Genomic DNA, 19,167 nt, shown 5'->3' on the forward strand with positions numbered 1-19,167 from the left:
CACCTAAAGGGAAGGAGAGAGGCCATAAAGATGGATTTCTTTTAGCCCCCTTCTGTCTATGTCTGCCCCAGCTTCTTGCGTAAGGCTGGAGACCAATATCAGCACAGTGATATGAAGACAGATGATCTTTAAGGTCCCTTCCAACTCTAACCATTCTATGATCTTATGATTCTATGGCATGAAAGGCCATCCATAACCTCTAAACAAACCTTGAAGCCTCCCCAAACTGTCCAAACTGTTCTTGAAACATAAAGCAATCAACTGCTGGTGATTTAAAAATCAGTGTGATATGAAATGAGATAACCCAGCAGGTCAGCAGCCCCTCCCCAGACCTCCCAGCGACAGCAGCACAAGGAAGCGGGTTCCCATCATTTTTTTTTTATTCTTTAGCCCCTTCCTCAACATCTGAGAGGAAATTTTTGGAATCAGAGGGATGAAAACACAACCCAGGTTCCTCTCTTGACGAGAAAACCAGAAGGAAAGCAACGTCCATCTGGATTTCACCCAGACCTCAGCAAACACAGGCTCCACAAATGGCAGCTCTGCCTCAAGAGATATTCACTCCGTTAATACCTCCACTTACTCCACTTAGGATTAGAGAAGCTGCTAGCCCTGGAAATCCAAAATCTTCTTATACTTGGATACCGCACACCCAAAAGTGATTTCTCTGGGCGCAGGATTGGGCTATCAGTGGATAAGGGATGAAAAACACAGGATGAGCGCTCAGCGCACACCCCTGCAGCATCTCAGGACCGTCCCCAGTGACTCTGTGCCAGGAGAGCAGGGGTCTCTACCCACCTGAAACATGAGGCAAAAGGATTTCATTGCTGCTCGCAATCAAGAGGGATTTAAAGTGTGTGTATAATTCTCATCTGAAGCCAAACTCTATTTTAGGACAAGGAGAGCCACAGAAAACAGAGAAAATTTCCTTCTGCTGAGATGCACTGCTAAGGAGTAAGTGAAAAGAAAGACAAGACCCACGACATCCCTTGGGGCAGGTGAGAGCCTTCAGCAAGGAAATCCCTCCCTCTTCTGCTCCCTCTGACAGCCCGGAGCAAAGGTCCCTGCCAGATTTACGCAGCCTGGCTCTTTTTCTGCCAGATTTCCTTGGACTCTGCAAGGCGAGCACAGCACATTATCTGTACAGTGTCCTTCACTCTCAGGGACGGAGATAAAGGACATCCAGCAGCCTCCAGCAGAGCAGCCGTCAGGCTTTAAACAGACAGCATCCCCGCAAGATCCTTCCTCTGGAGAGAGCAAGCATCCAAGGAAAGGCAGGGTCACAGGGAGAGCAGAGAGAGGATGTCACCACACGTGTCAAAACGCTGTAAGAAACAGGAGGAGTCTAACGGAGAAAAGATGAGGGTGGGGGCACGGTGTCACTTTTCCCCACGGCTCTGCTGACACCGTTCTGTGGCTCTGCCCTGTCCCTTTTATCACACTCCTTTATCTCCCGCAATCAGCATGCGCTCTACAGCCGAGTGTGACACGAAAGCGAACTGTCCCAGCGGTACTCACACGACGGGGCTGCTGGCACTATGGTATGACAGATACCATCAACCTTCTCTTTCTGAGGTCAAGCAGCGCAGCAATGAAACAGAGGCCAAAAGGTGCTACTAGACCATATTCGTGAGCCCAATTTAGGCCCAAAGGATGGATCATGCCGGCCTTTGAGCTCAGCAATCTCTGCAATCAGCTTCAAATAAAGAAAAATTAGGCCGCAATAGGTGGCTGGCTGTAGCCTGGGAATTCTACTGTAGCTCCTCCCCTGCTGTCCTCTTGGATACTGAGAGAGAAGCTCAGGAACTGGGAAGTTCAGTCCAGTCCAACCTGAACATTTAATCTTCTTAGAGCCTAATACGCTTTAATCTGTGGTCTGTACTGGTGAGTAAAGCAAGGATGATGGTGAAACAATTTACTGATGGTAAAGCGAGGATATACACAACCCACAGGTCACGCCTGGCCAGCGAGAACATAGCAAGGGCCCAGAGCAGCCTCCACCGATGGAGATGTTGGGGTGCTCCTGCCTTCATTTGCTGACTGAGCCTGCTAGCAATTTCCAGAGACAACAGGCTGACACCTCCATGAAATCTGGCTGCAGAAGTGGAGATGAGGATTTGTCTGGGCAGCACTTGTGCTCCCGTAGCTTGCCAGGAACGAGCCCTGCTTGGTCAAGGATCAGAAATCCAATGGTGTCAGCTTCCCGACACATCTCAGCAAAGCACAGTCCTGAAAAGGAGACGGTGCAGCAGAGAAAGTACCACACTGCAAGGCAGAAGACGCTGTTTTCAGTGCTACAGACCCAGCAGTGCGACCCCTGACAGATCATTCTACCTTCAGCTCTCCATGTACCCATCCATCAAACAGAGGCAGTGACGTCCGTGGCTGTAAGAACCTACAGATTCATCAATCTGGGGAAAGAGCCCCAAACAGACTGTCCACCCTGATGCTCAGAGCAGCCATCCAGCACCAGGGCTTGTAGAGCCGGCAACTGGAAGGAGCAGAGTCTAAACACCAGCAACTGGAACAAGGACCATGTGTCTGGGTCACCAGCAACTGAAGTGAGTCAGAGGATGGGTGTCAGTGTGTGATCACCAGTGAGCACTGAGACAGGCAACTGGTGAGCAGGGTGAGAGGCTGGGGAGCCTGGTACGGTGTCGCTCAGGGACCTCAGGGCTTTAAGGTCTCCCTGGAGCCTTCTCTTCTCCAGGCTGAACCCCCCCCAACTCTCTCAGCCTGTCCTCACAGCAGAGGGGCTCCAGCCCTCCCAGCATCTCCGTGGCCTCCTCTGGGCCTGCTCCAACAGGTCCATGTCCTTCCTGTGCCAAGGACTCCAGAGCTGGACACAGCACTGCAGGGGAGTCTCCCCAGAGCAGAGCAGAGGGGCAGAATCACCTTCCTTGACCCACTAACAGACTCTTAAACCAATCAGGCAGAGAGAGGAGCAGAATATCGCACACTCCATTCCTGCTATCTCAAACCAGTCAGCCACGCTCACCTGGATGGCCGGGACGAGGGTAAAATACCCGATCAAGATGATCCCAAGCTCTGTCGCCATGTTCTTCATAATGGACCAGCTCTCGTTGCTCAAACCTGGAGAAAGAACATGCAAAGACAGCTAAAAGGAGACTGTTAAAAGGACAGACACGAGCATAGCAAAAGGGAACTGGATTTTCTATCTTTAAAATTAGGCATCTATAGACAACAGGCAAAAAAAAGGCACTTAAGGGAGCTCAGGATGTCCCTCTCAGCTCCCAAACCTGCCCTGATTTAAGCAGTCGGAGGGTGCTGCACAGGGCAATACAGGAGTCTCAAGGACCATTGAGGTTTTGAGTCCTGTTTTCGGTCTAGGATACAAACCACTTGTATTTTTAAAACTAGGTAGATTTTTCTAGGCATCACTCTAGAATCTCTCTTCCCTGATGTTTAGAAACATCTTTTAAGTTTGCAAACTCCATTTATGGAGGTTTGAGCACACTCAAATCCTTTTACAGGTATCTATAATAGAGAAGATCATTTTATTACAGACTCAGCAGAGCTTCCTATGACCTGTGGACTGCACTTAGGATATTCATGACACGAGAGGACAAGGTGCTAAATATCTATACCAGGAGATACAGCTCTCTCTTATTAACGCTTTTAATGACTTGTTTAGCCAACGCTTCACACACCAATCTTAAAAAGCAGTGCCCTCGATTACAAGCTTATATTGGTTCTTGGAATTAAAAAAACAGTACAAAATGACTAACAGAATATAATTCCGAATTAGATTCAACACACAGAGTCCTTGTTTCCTTTGCAGAACAGAATTAAGATCATTCCCCACCTCCCAGGCCTTGAACTACCCAAATTTTCCCTCTCTCGATGTTTTTCCAGAGCAGGCTGCGTACCTTGGGCAATGCGTAGCTTTACTTCCAGGTCAACGGGCGTAGAGACAACGGACTTGGTGAGAACCAACACGTTCTCTAGGCCAATGACTACAACCAAGTACGGAAATATCTCTCTAGAGGGAACAGAAGCACAAGTGAGAATGAGATCCTTGGTGAAAAAGAAGGGGAAAATTCAAATGAAGCAGCAAACACACATCCTAGAGTCATGGCCAGGAAACACCATCCAGTGCTCTCAGCCAAATCCCTTCTCATACAGTATGACTCTATGATGAGGTAAGGGTTCTGTATTTCATCTGCTTTGGACAGATGTTAACATTTTGCCTGTTTTTCTGGAAAACGGCCACTGTAGACCATCACTAAATTAGTCTTAATGCTTCCCAGGGTTGGAATAGTGCCCATCAAAGAGTCTCTCCAGCATCTAGTACAAAGAGGCGCAAATCAAAAAGGTGGACTTTGAACAACAGTGCAATAGAGTCAGTAATAGTCATTACAACAAGAGGGTAGGGAGCGCGTCCCACCATCAACAGCGAAAATCCTGCTAAATCACAGCTCAGCATTACATTAAATGAAACTTTTTAAAAAAAAAGAGCTCAAGTGACGAGCACAGGAGTCAAGAAAACACATTTTAATGGGTTTGCTCTTCAGAATCATAGAATGGTTTGGGTTGGAAGGGACCTTAAAGACCATCTAGTTCCAACACACGCAGCAGAGTAAGACTACGCAAGGTCACTCCTGTGACTTTATTCAACTCTTCTTCTCAACCCTACATTTTTTTCTCTCTTTTGAGCTCCTTGCAGTCCAGACTAGAGAGAAAAAGCTGTTTCATGCCAGCACATGGCAGAGAGTAAATTTCTTCATTTCCCTCCAGCTAAACTTAAGCAAAAATACTAAAGCTTTCACTGGGGAGGGTGATGGATTTGTGCTGTGCCGATATGTGTGGCTCCAAAAGGAGAACGTATGTGTGTGCGCACACACACCCCTTGGCTAATCGCTAACAGCCAAGACAGTTAAACAACAGGGTTTTGGAAGAAAGCCTCCTGTTTTCTGCCATAACCCCCAAGCACCATCTTTCCAAAAGCTATTTTCAATCGCCTACGGCCATCTGACACGGGTTTCAACAAGGTTTGAATATAGAGCTGTCAGCAGCCTCTGCCTTTCCTCAGCCGGGGAAAAACATCTGTCTGAAACCACTGCTAACTCAGCTATTTCATTCCAGTTGAGTCCCTCAAAAAATGGGAAAAGCTCCACGGAAAGCAAGATTACCAAAAAAATCCCAACGAATCAAAAACCAAACTCCACGCACCCTTTTCCAGGTATCCTAACCAAATTTTAGCTCTAAGAATTGTGCAACACATTGGTCTCTTCCCATCCAAAAGCTGCGCATGCAGTGAATTTCCATCGTGAGTGAAAAAAATACTAATATATATAAGCCCCTCGTGGGCAACTTTCTAGATTTTGGATTCTTTGACGTTAACAGGAAGTACAACTCAGTCCTGCCTTTATCTAAAGCGTTTTCAGTTCATAACCTGTGTCTCTCCTCCCAGCAGTACTTTAGGACAGGAGACAGATGTGAGAAAAGCTCTTTGTAATCCTCAGGGATGGAAATCTCTAAATAAACAGAGTGCAACAAACAGGCCCGGCACAGCAGAGCACCCTCCTGCGGAGCGTGTTATCTGCAAGGGTAGGGTCTTGCAGAGTCCTTGTGGAGTCCTGTCCTTACGTCCAGTAAGATACGCAGAGGGTCTAGCACCATTTCCAGATAAATGCAGTGAACCTTGAGAAGGGAGTACAAATATGGAAAAGAAAACTCATAATTCTCTCATCAACTATGTCCTTCTTAAACCACAGCTTCTACCGCAGAAGATAATTAAACCTAAGTTAATTTGTCTCCGTTCAGTGTGAGGCAGGTGGCAAGAGATCCTCGTGGTATTTTCCGCCGTACAGTGCCAAGCACTGAGAAAGAGCTTCCAAGAGGAAGAGGAAGAGCAAGGGGAGATCCTGCACCGTGCCCATCTCCTGAAATATTTACACTCCACTCGTCGCTTCGATGCCAGAAGGTGCTGCATCATAACATGATCCAGCACCCCACAGTCAGCAGTGGTTTTATGGGTTAACTACTGATAACCCATAAAAAGCCCAGAACTTCTCTGGCTCCAAATATACTTGTGAAGAGACAACCTAGATCACGTCATCTATCTCCATTTTATTTTCCATGAAATAAGACCGATGGTTACTTCACCTATAACTATTTTACTTCATTCTAAGAGATGATCGACAGTGACTAAGGTCCAGTTTGTATATCATGTCTGTAGCAAGCAAACAGCGATGATCTCTAAGCAACAAGCTGTTATTTTAATACCTTACAGAAACCAGTGAGGGGAAAAAGGCGTATTATAAATACAGGTACTGTTAAAAACAAGCACACCCACATCTGGAAGGCTCTGCTAGAAATAAAACGGATTAAAAAAAAAGGCTGGAAGTCAGATCAAAGTTTAACCCTAAGCTGGCCAACTCCTACCATGTTGCCACTGGTGTATGACACACCAAGAACACTCTGTCCCCAGTCAGGCCCCAGAGGAAAAGTGCTCTGCCAGACCCTGAGGAATCAGGAAAAGGTCACTCACCAGAAATTATAAAAACCTCAGTGTCATCAGACCCCCTCACCACAGAATCCAAGGGTCTTCCATCTAATTAGACATCATTTATGAAGTATTGCAAGAATTAAGTTTGAACCCCAAAGGAAGCTCTCTGTGCCATCATTTAAAAGCAAAGAAATGTTGCTGGAAAACTATTTTTAGAAATAAGGACTGAATTAACTTTTTCTGTCCTCTAGGAGGAATAACTAGATGAGTTCAGTCCTTCCGTGTGACAACAGGAAGGCAGATAAAATAGAAAGGCCTTGGTCATTGCACTAACCAAAGTGGTTCCCTTGGATTCCCCCCATGTATCTGCATCCAAATATCGCCTTTTTTCTTGCATTAATTGAAGTTATAAACTCCCAGTGGATCCTATTTGTTTTATTTGAACAGCTCAGAGAATAACATGGTCTTGATCCATAATTAGGGTTCATAGGCACCACAGCAGTAAAACCAGAAACAACAAATATTTCAGCTTGTGACGTCAATTATTCATTGATATGATTAATTTTTAGGCTTCTAGAGAGGAATCCCTCCATCTAGATCTGGCTCCTGGTAAATTATCACCAGCACCGAGGAGTCTCCCTCATGGGTGAGACTTCATCCCGGCGGTGTCCAGCTGCGAGGAGGAGATGGGAAGAAAAGCGATGGATGTTTCCTTAACTACTTAGGAAAGGGATCTGAAAATGGAAAGAAAGATTCTGAAGTGAACTTTAATTAACGAGAAATGAAGAGTGTGTAGAACTCAGGTAAGTGAGGTGCCTGTTAGAGCTTTCTCAGGGGGTTTCAGCTTGACACAAATATAACACATTATAAATATAACCACATCAAAAGTCCCAAATGCCAACTGTAACACACACAGGAACCCCAGTTAAAAGAAGAGCCAACAACCATCAGTGGTGGGTGCAAAGTGTCCCAGGCACAAAAACTGCAGGTCAGTTCCGCCACCTTTAAAGATTTTTCTGAGTAAAATGTTAACGAACCTCCCATCAGCCAGAGAAAAGGTAACAAGCTCTTCTGGATGCTCCGACAAGTCACGGCAGGAGGGAGGTATGCGAGAGCCTACCTGGCTGCCAGGAAATCGAGCTATTGAGATGTTGTCCCAACAATTCCTTCTGCTTTAGGCAGAAAAAGCCAACTGCTAAGCAAGAATGTATCTCCAGGAAGACTGGGATCAGGTCTGTTTGCTGGCCAGGAGGAGATCTCATCATAATTTTGCACGGCAGTGTGTAAAATATCATAGACTCATAGAATTGTCCAGGTTGGAAGGGACCTTTCAGATCATCAAGTCCAACCATCAACCCAACACTGACAAAAACCACCACTGACCCATGTCCCTCAGCACCACGTCTGCCCGGCTTTTAAACACCTCCAGGGATGGCAACTCCACCACTGCCCTGGGCAGCCTTTCCGGGAAGAAATTTTTCCCAATATCCGTCCTAAATCTCCCCTGGTGCAACTTGAGGCTGTTTCCTCTTGTCCCATCACCTGTTCCTTGAAAGAAGAGACCGACCCCCCCTGGCTACCCCCTCCTTTCAGGGAGTTGTAGAGAGTGAGAAGGTCTCCCCTCAGCCTCCTTTTCTCCAGGCTGAACACCCCCAGCTCCCTCAGCCACTCCTCACAAGTTCTCCAGACCCTTCTCCTTGGTCTCCAGACCCCTCACCAGCTCCATTGCCCTTCTCTGGATACGTAAGCTTGTTTGAAAAATACTAGATCTAGCAGACTAAGCATTTAACAGCTGTTTTTCAAATGATTTCAACTCCATCCACCCTTCTTTAGGAAGAGGTTTGGGTGCTGGAAACTTACCCTCCATTAAGAGTAGGCGTCAAACCAAATAGTGTACACAGCCCGACGGACATGAGCAGAGAGCTGAGCACCGTCACCACCGCTGCCAGGGCCAGGCCCCACTTTGACTTCACCATGTCAATCTTCCCTGAAAAACAGAACGCAAAGGCTTGGTGACCAAGCAAAAGAAAATGACATATTAATAAAAAGACCAAGAAGGGATGCTCATCCTGACTCATTCCAGCAGGGAGCTTAACGCCCTGCCACCCAGAAGTAATGGTACTTCAGCCTCATGTCTGAAATGCAGCTCCCAGACCCTCCCAGTAGCAAGGGTAATGCATGGCTTGCAGCTCAACTCAAGCTATTTCCAGTACAGCACTGTTGAGGCATGAAAAAAGAAACTTAAATGTGGCTAGTAAGGTCTACAACCTCAGAACATCTACTTAATCTGTCTGACAATGAGTTAGTGTCCCTAAACTAGAAAAAAATGTCATTACTATGGCACCTAAAGCTGCCTAAGACAGAAAACACCTCAGAAGGGATCACAAGGAACACCACCACACTGGCCAAGAGGGCCAAATCAGCAGAAATCAGATAAACAGGACTAGTAATTCCTTACAGGACAGTTCAGGGTAAAATTTCACCACCACCTTTCCTGCTAAAACAGGACAGAACTGCAGTGCTATGGAGAGGAGTCTCTTATCTGCAGCCGGGGAAAGGGCATCACGCCACTGATCCCTTACATATATTCAGCTGGCAGGGGAGTTATTAGCTTGCTCTCCCCTCAAGGCTTCTCTCCACCCCACAAACCTACGTGTGGAGAAGTAGATGTAAGCGAAGAGTATAATGTAGGTGGTAACAAGGGGTATCAGCTCGGCGATGCCGATCTCCTCCTTGAAGTGGACGTGAACGATGTTCTCCTCTCGCAGCGTGCAGTTGGGGCTGGGATGTAGCAGCTTGAGGCGAGAGCGGAGGCTGCTGAGGAACCTGAGGCGAAAAGCAAGAAGGAATATGTCATTGCACCCAACACCCAGCACACAATTCCGAGGAGGAGCTCAGGATCATGCAGGAAGAAGCTCCGCAGATTCGCAGATCACGGTTCTCTCTAGGCCTGACTGATAAATCTGTTCCGCTGTGGCCCAAACGACATTTGTCACATCTCTGCAGTGACAATCTTCCAGGCCTTGATTTCTACGAAGATTCAAAGATAACCGTGAAGACTCAGCAAAACTATTTAAAGCAAAGGCTCATCAACCAAAAATCTTGCCCCTGGGGAACAGAACATGCCATAGTCTTAAACATTGCCTGAATTTTAGGTAAGTGCAGCTGATGAAAGGCGCTACATAACAGTCCTGGAGGCTGAAGGGTTCCTGCACAGGCAGCAGCAGAGCGAGTTTCAACTATTGCCCTGCCAATTCCATCCTAGGCGTTCCTCAGGGAATTCTGTGCCACGCTGAGCAGAGCGTTCAGTCCTCACATCCGCCCCATTCCAGCCAGCTCTGCCAACACTGCCAAAGGGGTTTCACAGTTGGTACCAGTTAAATTAGCGCTTACTGGAAAGCAAACCGCTCTGTGTACCAGGAACTGGGTCAAAACAGACCTACTGGGCCTTGGCTGCACCAGCGACAGCTCTGTGGGCAGATGAAGCATCATCAGAGGAACTCCCACTGGCAGCTTTGGGGATTATATATACACTTTCTTAAAGAGAACCTGAGAACTGATAGTATTTTATCAGTATTTCCTTAAAACACAGCAAGTTTTCTCCCCAAAAAAGCACCCTGTTTTTCTATACCACCTTCAGAAGATCCTAAAATACTCTAAAACATGAAAAAATGGAGATTAAAGAAAAACATAACAATAATCAGAGTAGAGAAAACAGCAAACTCGCCAAGAATTGACGCAGGGATTGCTAACAGAGAAATAGCACAGCTAAAGCTCCTCACCTGGAATCGTATCGCTGGAGCCCCAGTGTGACAGTGTATGACACCACGCGCTTCCGATTGTACAGGTTCACCCCGCTGTACTTCCCGGGGAGTCCAAACAACAGATCTGCAAAACACCAGTGTGAAGAAAACATTAGCATAACAGCAAAATAAAGAAAAAAGATGGGATACAAGAGGCGTTCGTTGTGAAGAATGATGAAGGAGAACTACTGTTCTCACAGGAAGCGCTTTCTCAGTGTTCTGGTGAGACATTATCCATGTGTAGAAATACCTGATGCAGGGGAATAAAGAATCATAGAATAGAACCATAGAATAGTCCAGGTTGGAAGGGACCTTTCAGATCATCAAGTCCAACCATCAACCCAACACTGACAAAACCCACCACTGACCCATGTCCCTCAGCACCACGTCTGCCCGGCTTTTCAATCCCTCCAGGGATGGTGACTCCACCACTGCCCTGGGCAGCCTATTCCAACGCTCGATAACCCTTTCTGGGAAGAAATTTTTCCCAATCTCCATCCTAAACCTCCCCTGGCACAACTTGAGGCCGTTTCCTCTTGTCCCATCGCTTGTTCCTTGGGAGAAGAGACCGACCCCCCCCTGGCTACCCCCTCCTTTCAGGGAGTTGTAGAGAGCGAGAAGGTCTCCCCTCAGCCTCCTTTTCTCCAGGCTGAACACCCCCAGCTCCCTCAGCCGCTCCTCACAAGACTTGTGCTCCAGACCCTTCACCAGCTTCTCTTCTCAGTGGTGCCCAGTGACAGGACAAGGGGTAACGGGCACAAATTAAAACATGGGAAACTCCCTTTAAAAACAAGAAAAATCTTCCTTCCTGTGGGAAAGTTGTCTGTCCTCATCTTCTTCTTCCTGACCAAACAGTCTGAAGCAGGCAAGGTCCACCCTCTAATCCTAACCCATAAGCTCTCAACGAGATCATAACCCGCTCCGAAGCGAAGCCCCAAACGTTGCTGCTGCACCACCACCACTGTTCTCAGGAATTCCTAGGATATTGTGAACCTCTGTCATGTTTGCGAATGAGTGCTCAAAGAGATGCTCCAAAAATAACCTTTAAAACAAACTTATTTTAGGGTTACAACCCCCTTTTCAGACATGGCTTCCTGACACCTACAAAGTTCCTTTAAAAACACAGGAAGAGCAGTTCCTCTGGCCTTATGGAACCACTAAATGATGCGATCCCAGACACGCTCAGAGGTCTGTTTTTTTTTTAATTAAGAGAGAAAAATACTTTTATGATATCCAGTGTCAATTTGGGGTATAAGCAAGCAACAATCAGTGGGAGGAGAATGAATGTTCATTTATCTGTGACAATGAGACAGTCTTTGAGTACGACAGACAACAGCATGAGGGGAAAGATACATTAAAGCATACGTAGAGTAAGAGGAACAAAAAGATTTGGACAAGTTACCTGCTATTTTTACACCTATAGAAAGGATTCTGACCGAGTGGAATTATTCACTTTCCACAAAACCAGACCTGAGTTCAAATACAGATATGAAATGAGAGATGACATTTATTTGGTAGCTTCGTTTCAGATGCTGCGAGTAACAAAACACCCGCCAATATGCTAAGATTGGCCATCTAGATGTTGGAGATACTGCAGACAATACAGCGACCCAAGCTGTAGGTATCTCTCAAAGCTTCTCTGGCGTTTCAGCCTCTTACCTTTGAGAGTAGCCGACGTTTGTAATGTCTTTGGTTCATGCTGGTGGATGGTTTTGATGATATCTGGGTCAGCATTGAATCGCTCGCGGTCGTTCTGCCAGAAGTTGCCTGGAGACAGCAACAGGCAGCCGTGTTCGGGAAGCAGATTCCGCAGCTTCTTGAGGCCGGGCAGAAGATCCGTTACCTGAAGGCAAACTTCCTCCAGGCTTTTGACACCAGAACTGAAAGGCAAATAAAAGGTTAGACAGTGTTAGGTGTGTTGCAACTCCCACAAACAAAAGGCAAAGCTGCTGAGATGAACACCCCAAGGTGCCATCTATGTTACTGCTCTTGTTCTTAATAACTGGATCAAGAACCTCGGGACCACAGACTGGGAATCTCACTGGGATCTCACGTGTACAGACCCCAGAACCCCATTATCATTTCTCTGCACACTCTGGCCGTAGAGCTTTCACTCTTCACCCATCCTAGGTGCCACTGCCACAATCTGCAGTTCCACATGTAAAATACCTCCAGTCTACAGAGAAATTGTCTCTTGGAATTCTCCTACAAAGACCCTCTGCATATTTATTTCCATATATACAGAGGGACACTTTATGGAAATCTTTAGTAACCTTCCTGAGGTAGATTATTTAAGGTGTACAGACTGCTCTAAAATGTACAAAGAATTCAATATCTGCAACCGTGCAAAATGTTTTCAGAATTCATCTGCGCTGTAGGGAAAATAAAATGCTTTACAGGTTGAGAAATCAATAGAGGTGGAACTGGTATGAAAAGAAACTTGTGTTAAAACTTCATTTTAACGCAATTACATCAGCCTTATCAACTAGTAATTCAAGCAAGACTTGACTTGGGCTCACGATAGGATCTGACTGCGGAGGTTTAGTGACAAAACCTGTCAGCCCACAATTTGGCTACAGAAGGAAGAGCTGCTGATCCAAAAGAGAACCGTCTCCCTCAGTGCGATACGGGCAACCGGTGGGATTTGCCCAGAAAGGGTATAATTAATGAAGGTTAAATTAAGATGCAAGAGCCCAGTCTTCCCTGGCTCCAGCCTTACAGATTATGGTGGCTCCAAAAAACAACGCAGTCAGGATCCTGTTGTAAAATCCCTTCTCTAGAGGAGGATTTTTCAATAATGACAACAAAGAGCAAACACAGGAACCAGGCAATGATAATGATGATTTGAGTTACGTCCTTGTGAACGCTCCCTCCAGAATCTACATCCTGTTGCTGTATGGCAGGATACCTAGAAAAGTCACACCTATCGAAAGAAAATACTGGAAACTACTGTGTTTATAGGAACAGAAGCTTTCTGAAAGATAATTTAAAGGAACTGATGCAGTGATGCCTTCGATAATAGCTCCAGGAGGGGTAACACAACTATTGTTTTGTATTTCTGCTTTAGCTGACTCTGAAATATAACAGTGATAACAGTTTATATTGCAGATAAGCCTAACTAAACTCACACAGCCAATGTCCCTACCAGTACGTTGTGGATACAGAGCGATACCAAAAACCATGAACTGGAGCAAGCTACAAATTTCAGCTCACTTCTTGTGTTTTACAAACGACTGCTCCAAGTTTGAGCGAGCTGATGGAAATAGAATCACCTTGTGTTTCCCATCCCATTGTCAATAATCTTCAGCTCCTTCTGTACTTTAGTACAAAAAAAAAGCCTTTTTTCATGTTACGAAAATCAGCTGCACTTAATGTAGATTCTAAAATTACCCCGAAAGTCATTATGAGCATCCTTGTTGTCAGTATCAATCTCAAAGTTAGATGCTTCCTGAAATATCTGAGTCCGTCACCAAAGTGGGAGCTTTTATCCCAAGGTTTAGGTCTAAGCGCTTAAGTCTTTTTTTTTTTTTTCTGGTGGCTGCACAAGTTTAATTTTGCTTCATCAAGGGCAACACCAAGGGGAGATAACGAGACACCACACTTGGCCTGTTCTCAGCATCATTATTCTCATACAGAATGGTAATGAACACAGACAGACAAGCAGGGATGAACTTCTGTCCTTAGATAAAAACTTAGAAATTGAAGGAAAACTTGTTTTAAAAAACAAAGAGAGGCAAGTTAAGGTGTATAAAATGTATTTTTGCTTTACAGAGAGAATATGCTAAACTAATCTGAGCGGTCTTTTCTTTAAAATGCCTGACTTCTTGGATGGGGAAAGCACAGCAGGTCTCATCTGCCTGGGCCCCAGTAAAGCTTCTGATGCAGCACCACACAGAAAATGCACAGGAAAGACAAAAGTTCACACAAAAATGGGGGTGCAGTAAAGAAGTAGGTTAACAGGAAAACGATCACGGGGCTGCTGAAAGGGGAACCACCATTATTGAGGAAAACAAAGTGGAATTTCTCACAGACAGTTCGGAGGATTATTATGTATTGTTATTAATAATTGTGGAATAAGATATAGGGATAGCTGGCAATGACACGAAATAAATAAACAGCGTTAATACAGAAAAGGAACAGAGTATCTGCAATGGATGACGGGAGGGCTGGAATAAACTCAATCACCCTCTATTAACAGTACAAAGTACAAGACTTGGGGACTAACAAGGGTTTCTGCAATAAGGTGGGAGCTCATCAGCTGGAAATGACAGAGAAGGACACGGAGACATTGATCAATCGCTTCATAACATGTAAAATTGATGATGACAGGGATTCGGGGTGGAGAGAATGAGTTCTCCCTGTAAATACCTGGAAGCAAAGGGAAAGCTATTTTTGTACAAAGAGTGTATCAGGACAAAAACAAGCAGGTATAAACTGGTCCTAAATATAGAAAGTCAGGAGAAGGTTCCCGACCATGAGAAATTCCAGAAGAGCTTCACAACAGGCATGGTGGGGGTCAAATGAATGTGCTTTAATACAAAGCTCGCGTGTTTATGAAGGGATTATATGATGCTGCCATCGACTCTAACAGGCCTGGGACTCTGCCTGGAAGGTTCCTGACAATTATCAGTGACTAGAGGACAGGGAAGTTGTCCAACACAAAAGCTAAACACGCAGGATGGATACGATGTCACTTGTTAGCAGCAACCTCTTGTTTTCTTTTAATTTTGAGAATCTTACAAATTCAGAGCTAATAATCAGACTTAGGAGGCAGTAATTTAGAAGACGGGTGTGTGCAACAGTGGGTCAGCCTGCCTTCTACACAAAAGTTAATGAATACTAATTAATTACCTGTCTCTCAGGGCATGGTTTCTGATCTCCTCCACCAGCTGGAAGACGCGGGAGAGGGGTGAACGAAACACATCGACGGCGAGGAAGTTCTTCTGCCACGGGGAGACAGTAGCTTTCACAAAGATCTGCTGGATGTAGGCCACGGGAGCACCGACATACTGTGGGGAAAAACCAGAGGGAGAATGAAAACACACGGCGAGCGGGAAGCTGCTCAGCGGAATTAGACCCCAGCTTGGCAACCTTTCAGGAAGGGGTTTGCCAGCCTATATTTTCCTTTCCCAAATTAGAGGTGAAACATGACAGTACCAACCTAGCAAGAACAAAAAGAGTCTGTTTCTCAAAGAGGCAAAATGCTACTGACCATTTTGGCGTCATTTTGCGCCTCTTTGTGAGGCAGAGGCTCCCAGCTCCTGCTGAATTTGGTACAGGGACGAAAGGCAGGAGCAGGAACTCGCTGCCTCTCACAAGGCTGTGGCTCCCCCCAACCTGTGTTGGTTCTGCCGTGTGCCATTTAAATCTTCCTGGTCTCTGTGCCCAGGCTGCTGACCCCGCTCTGGGGAATTCCACATGCTGTGGCAGCCAGAACTTTTGTCCTCTATTAGCTGAACTAGGCAACAAAGCAGAGAAGGGATGATTTAATCAGCCAGCAGCAGCCCGAGTTAACAGCACAGTGCAAAAAAAGCTCTCAGTGGCACCATGGAGCGTAAAAGGTGGCAAATGATTTAAATCACAGTGAGAAGAACACACGTGGAGAGAGTAGAGAGCTGAAGGCATCAAAAGCATTAAGCTAACAGGTAATTTCTACTTAAGAGAGACCTTGGAATGAAAAACAACAATGCAGGTGACAAAGGATGATTTTGTAATTGTTTCCTGATTTCCTGGACCAGGTTATCAGCCTTCTTGGAAAGCATCAGGGCTCCAGTTTGCTCATGCAAAAGAAAAGTCAATTCCTTACCCTTACGATAAGGTTATAAGTCTAGTTTACCTGCATGATACATACCAGCCAAATAAAAACAAACAAACAAAACCAACCCCGACTTTCAGATTATATTCCATTCAGAAGGTTCTTCAAGCATCCCAGGACCACACTGTAGTAGCCAGCTCCACAGCCAGTCCTTGGCTGCCTAAATTCTAATTAAAATGAAAAACTCTTGATTGTGACTTTAAGAAAAAAGCCTATGTCTTGGAGATGAAGCCCAGACTATTGACAACATCAGAAAAAAACCCTGCTAGATGCAATATTTTAAAGCCAAAAGAGAGAAAATTGCAAGCACTGAGGAGCTGGACAGTCTGTCTTCCACCTCCAGGTCAGACAGACATTCCCATTCCGACAGCTTCGAAGGATATCCGATATATCCAGTCTTCGAAGGATAAGCTGGTTGAAACTCAGACTCCTTCGGAGAGAGGCTGACAACACCATAATCACCGTCGGAATTACTGGCAGCATCTCCACAGACTGTCACGGCAGTAAAGGGCTGACTAAATCCTATTCTCACCCTTCAGAGGAGGCCAAGGGCAGGTACGTGAAGCCGTTGTGTGTCAGCAGGAGGCTTGTTCTCCCAGAACCCATCATTAAACTTATTTAAAACCTAATAACTCTTTAAAAATCATACTCCTTGCCTTAGGTAAAGTTATCCTTGAAAAATAGGCTCTTAAACACCATTTCAGAGCTTTTAGCTCTTCCAAATGCCTAGCATCTGTTTTTCTGACAAGACAAATACAGCCTAAACTTAGCAGTTACACAAATATTACTCGATAAACCCAGGACTCACCCAGTCAGGACGCTCGCCGAGATCCCCTTGCTGCAGAGCCGCCTCCGGAGAGGGTGGGGAATAATCCTTCACAGGGGTGCTGTACTCCACAGGTCCCGTTCCAGGCAGCGGCAGCTTCAGCAGCGGGTAACTGCAGTTAAGACATAAGCAAGAAACATTGTGGTTAGACAAAAGAGCTCAAAAAATGAATGGGTCGTGAAAAATGAGCCCACTCCAGGTTAATCCAAGCTCTGCAGGACAGGAGACACGGCTGCGATGCAAGAGGGCGTTAGCTCTTGCAGGAACTGTTCCTATTTCCCCAACACAAGAGATAATTGGGTTTTTTCTCCATGGAAAAGGATAACTGGAAATCCTGGGAGAAAAAGAAGGGAAGTTCTTGCAGGACCTCACCTGGATTACTCTCCATCACCTGAAAGTTAGTAGTGCTAAAAACATCAATTAAACACAGCCATGTCTCAACTATCCCGCAGCCCGCACAAAAAATGAGACATTCATTGTATTCAGACGGTGGCTTTCCTGACCCAAACCCCACATTAATCACCCCACTTTCCTCATTAAGATTTAAACTATTTCCAATATTTGTCATTAACTTCGTTGGCCCTCGAAGCACTTTTAATAGTAGCAATGAGACACCAAACCTTATCTTTTTGCTACTACAATCTTCAAATGATTCTAGCAGTTACCCCACAACAAAGACTTCAAACTATTTGAAAGTTGAGAAACTGCGATTTCAGGGAGTTTAGAATATTGTTTTTAGCTCCAGAAGTTCTCGCAAGCGATTAAAACCGTATCAGAATTAACTGGTGGAAAAAAGAAGACTGACATCGACCAAGAAGCTGGAATTATCAGCACCAAATGAACCAGAGACCTGAATTTCCCGGGCTTTCTGACGATATAACTTCTCTCTTTTCATTCTGATGCACGACAACCTACCAGGAATTAAATTTCTGACATATTTCTCCATTTATAGTTCAGCTTTTCCTGCAATATTGCCAGAATAAATATAAAGGCCTTGGGATTGTTTTCCTGCAATACTCTGCCCACTTTGTTAAGGATTTGCCTGAATCATCAAAGGCCACGGAGCAACAACTAAAGACTGAACAATAAAACGCTAAAAAAGAACAATGAAATCCAAAGCAAAGCTTGTCGGATTTGCTACTTTATTAAGTGTGACAAAAAATACAACATCTAATTATTATTATTTCATTGTACAACTGGAGGGAAGAGAAAAAGGAATAACAAAATCATATCGTAATACAGCAGAGGTGAAAATGCCCAAGAACAGGCACAATCTGGAGACACATCCCCTTTTCTCTCACAATTAGCAATCAGTTTTAGTCCTTCGAAATGACACGTCGCACCTGCTTGTCACAAACGAGCTGCTGAAAACCAAAGCCCGGGGGAGACACACAGCAATCATCCTGCCTCTGACTGAGGCTGAGATAGAAACAAATTAAAATTAAAAAAATTGAGTATATGCGATAAACAAAGCAGAATGAGTTGAACAGGTGACCGAGGAAGAATGATTTTTTCACTAAATGATTGCGACGTTGATGACTGAGCGTGGCCAGAAATCTAAGGAAAATTCTAAATTCCTACTACGTGCTTAGCCCGAGGTGGATTTCCCTGAGCAACTGCCTATCAGTTTTAAGGAGTCAGAACAATAACATTTTTATAGAACTTAACTCATTTACAGGCACTGAATCTGAACAACCGGAGTAACAACGGGACAGGCTGGTTTTGCTTCACCAGCGCTGGTGGAGCAGCTTAGGCTTCAGAAGCGATGCTTCTCTGGTTCTTCATCTCTAGGACCAGGCTACTGTCAGAAATGCCGCTGAAGCACCGGATCAGGAAGCCTCCATAGCCAGAAGCTACAGGAAACGCTGATGGTCACATCTCCACGGTCCGCGGTGAAGACCTAACTGCTGCCAGAGGTCACAGCTACGGCACCAAGAGAAGGGTGATGGAAACACCAAGGTCTCCTGGATGCCGAACATTTCACAAGTGCTTTTTCCTAGTTTAGCTACCTGCCAGGAAGGTGTCTACAGCCCTCCCTTCATCCCTGTCAACCATATCCAGCCTGAGGAGCAAGGAGCCACCTTCTTCACCCTCATCATCCAGTACAGCACCCCTAAAGCCAGCGTGAGCAGGGGGGCTTGGACCAGATGACCTCCAGAGCCTCACCAGCCTGTGCTACCACAGCCAGTCCAGTGGAGGCCACCAAAATGGTGATGTGGCAGAACACAGGGTAAAAGGAGACATTGGGTGA

At 45.5% G+C, this 19,167-nt stretch overlaps 1 protein-coding gene across 2 annotated transcripts in view; it reads right to left on the minus strand.

Moving 5' to 3' along the window:
* Positions 1 to 19,167, minus strand: part of SCAP (SREBF chaperone) — a 37,953-nt gene that overhangs the window by 12,107 nt on the left and 6,679 nt on the right. For both annotated transcript variants that reach the window (XM_074156880.1, XM_074156879.1), the window contains exons 2-9: positions 16,899 to 17,028; positions 15,127 to 15,284; positions 11,935 to 12,155; positions 10,255 to 10,360; positions 9,126 to 9,298; positions 8,333 to 8,459; positions 3,891 to 4,003; positions 2,999 to 3,093 (exon numbers count right to left, since the gene is read on the minus strand). In XM_074156880.1, the coding sequence (XP_074012981.1) occupies positions 2,999 to 3,093; positions 3,891 to 4,003; positions 8,333 to 8,459; positions 9,126 to 9,298; positions 10,255 to 10,360; positions 11,935 to 12,155; positions 15,127 to 15,284; positions 16,899 to 17,028 (1,123 nt within the window). The remainder of the gene's footprint in view (positions 1 to 2,998; positions 3,094 to 3,890; positions 4,004 to 8,332; positions 8,460 to 9,125; positions 9,299 to 10,254; positions 10,361 to 11,934; positions 12,156 to 15,126; positions 15,285 to 16,898; positions 17,029 to 19,167) is intronic.

Source organism: Numenius arquata, chromosome 12, assembly GCF_964106895.1.
Source record: "Numenius arquata chromosome 12, bNumArq3.hap1.1, whole genome shotgun sequence".
Classification (NCBI taxonomy): Eukaryota; Metazoa; Chordata; class Aves; order Charadriiformes; family Scolopacidae; genus Numenius; species Numenius arquata.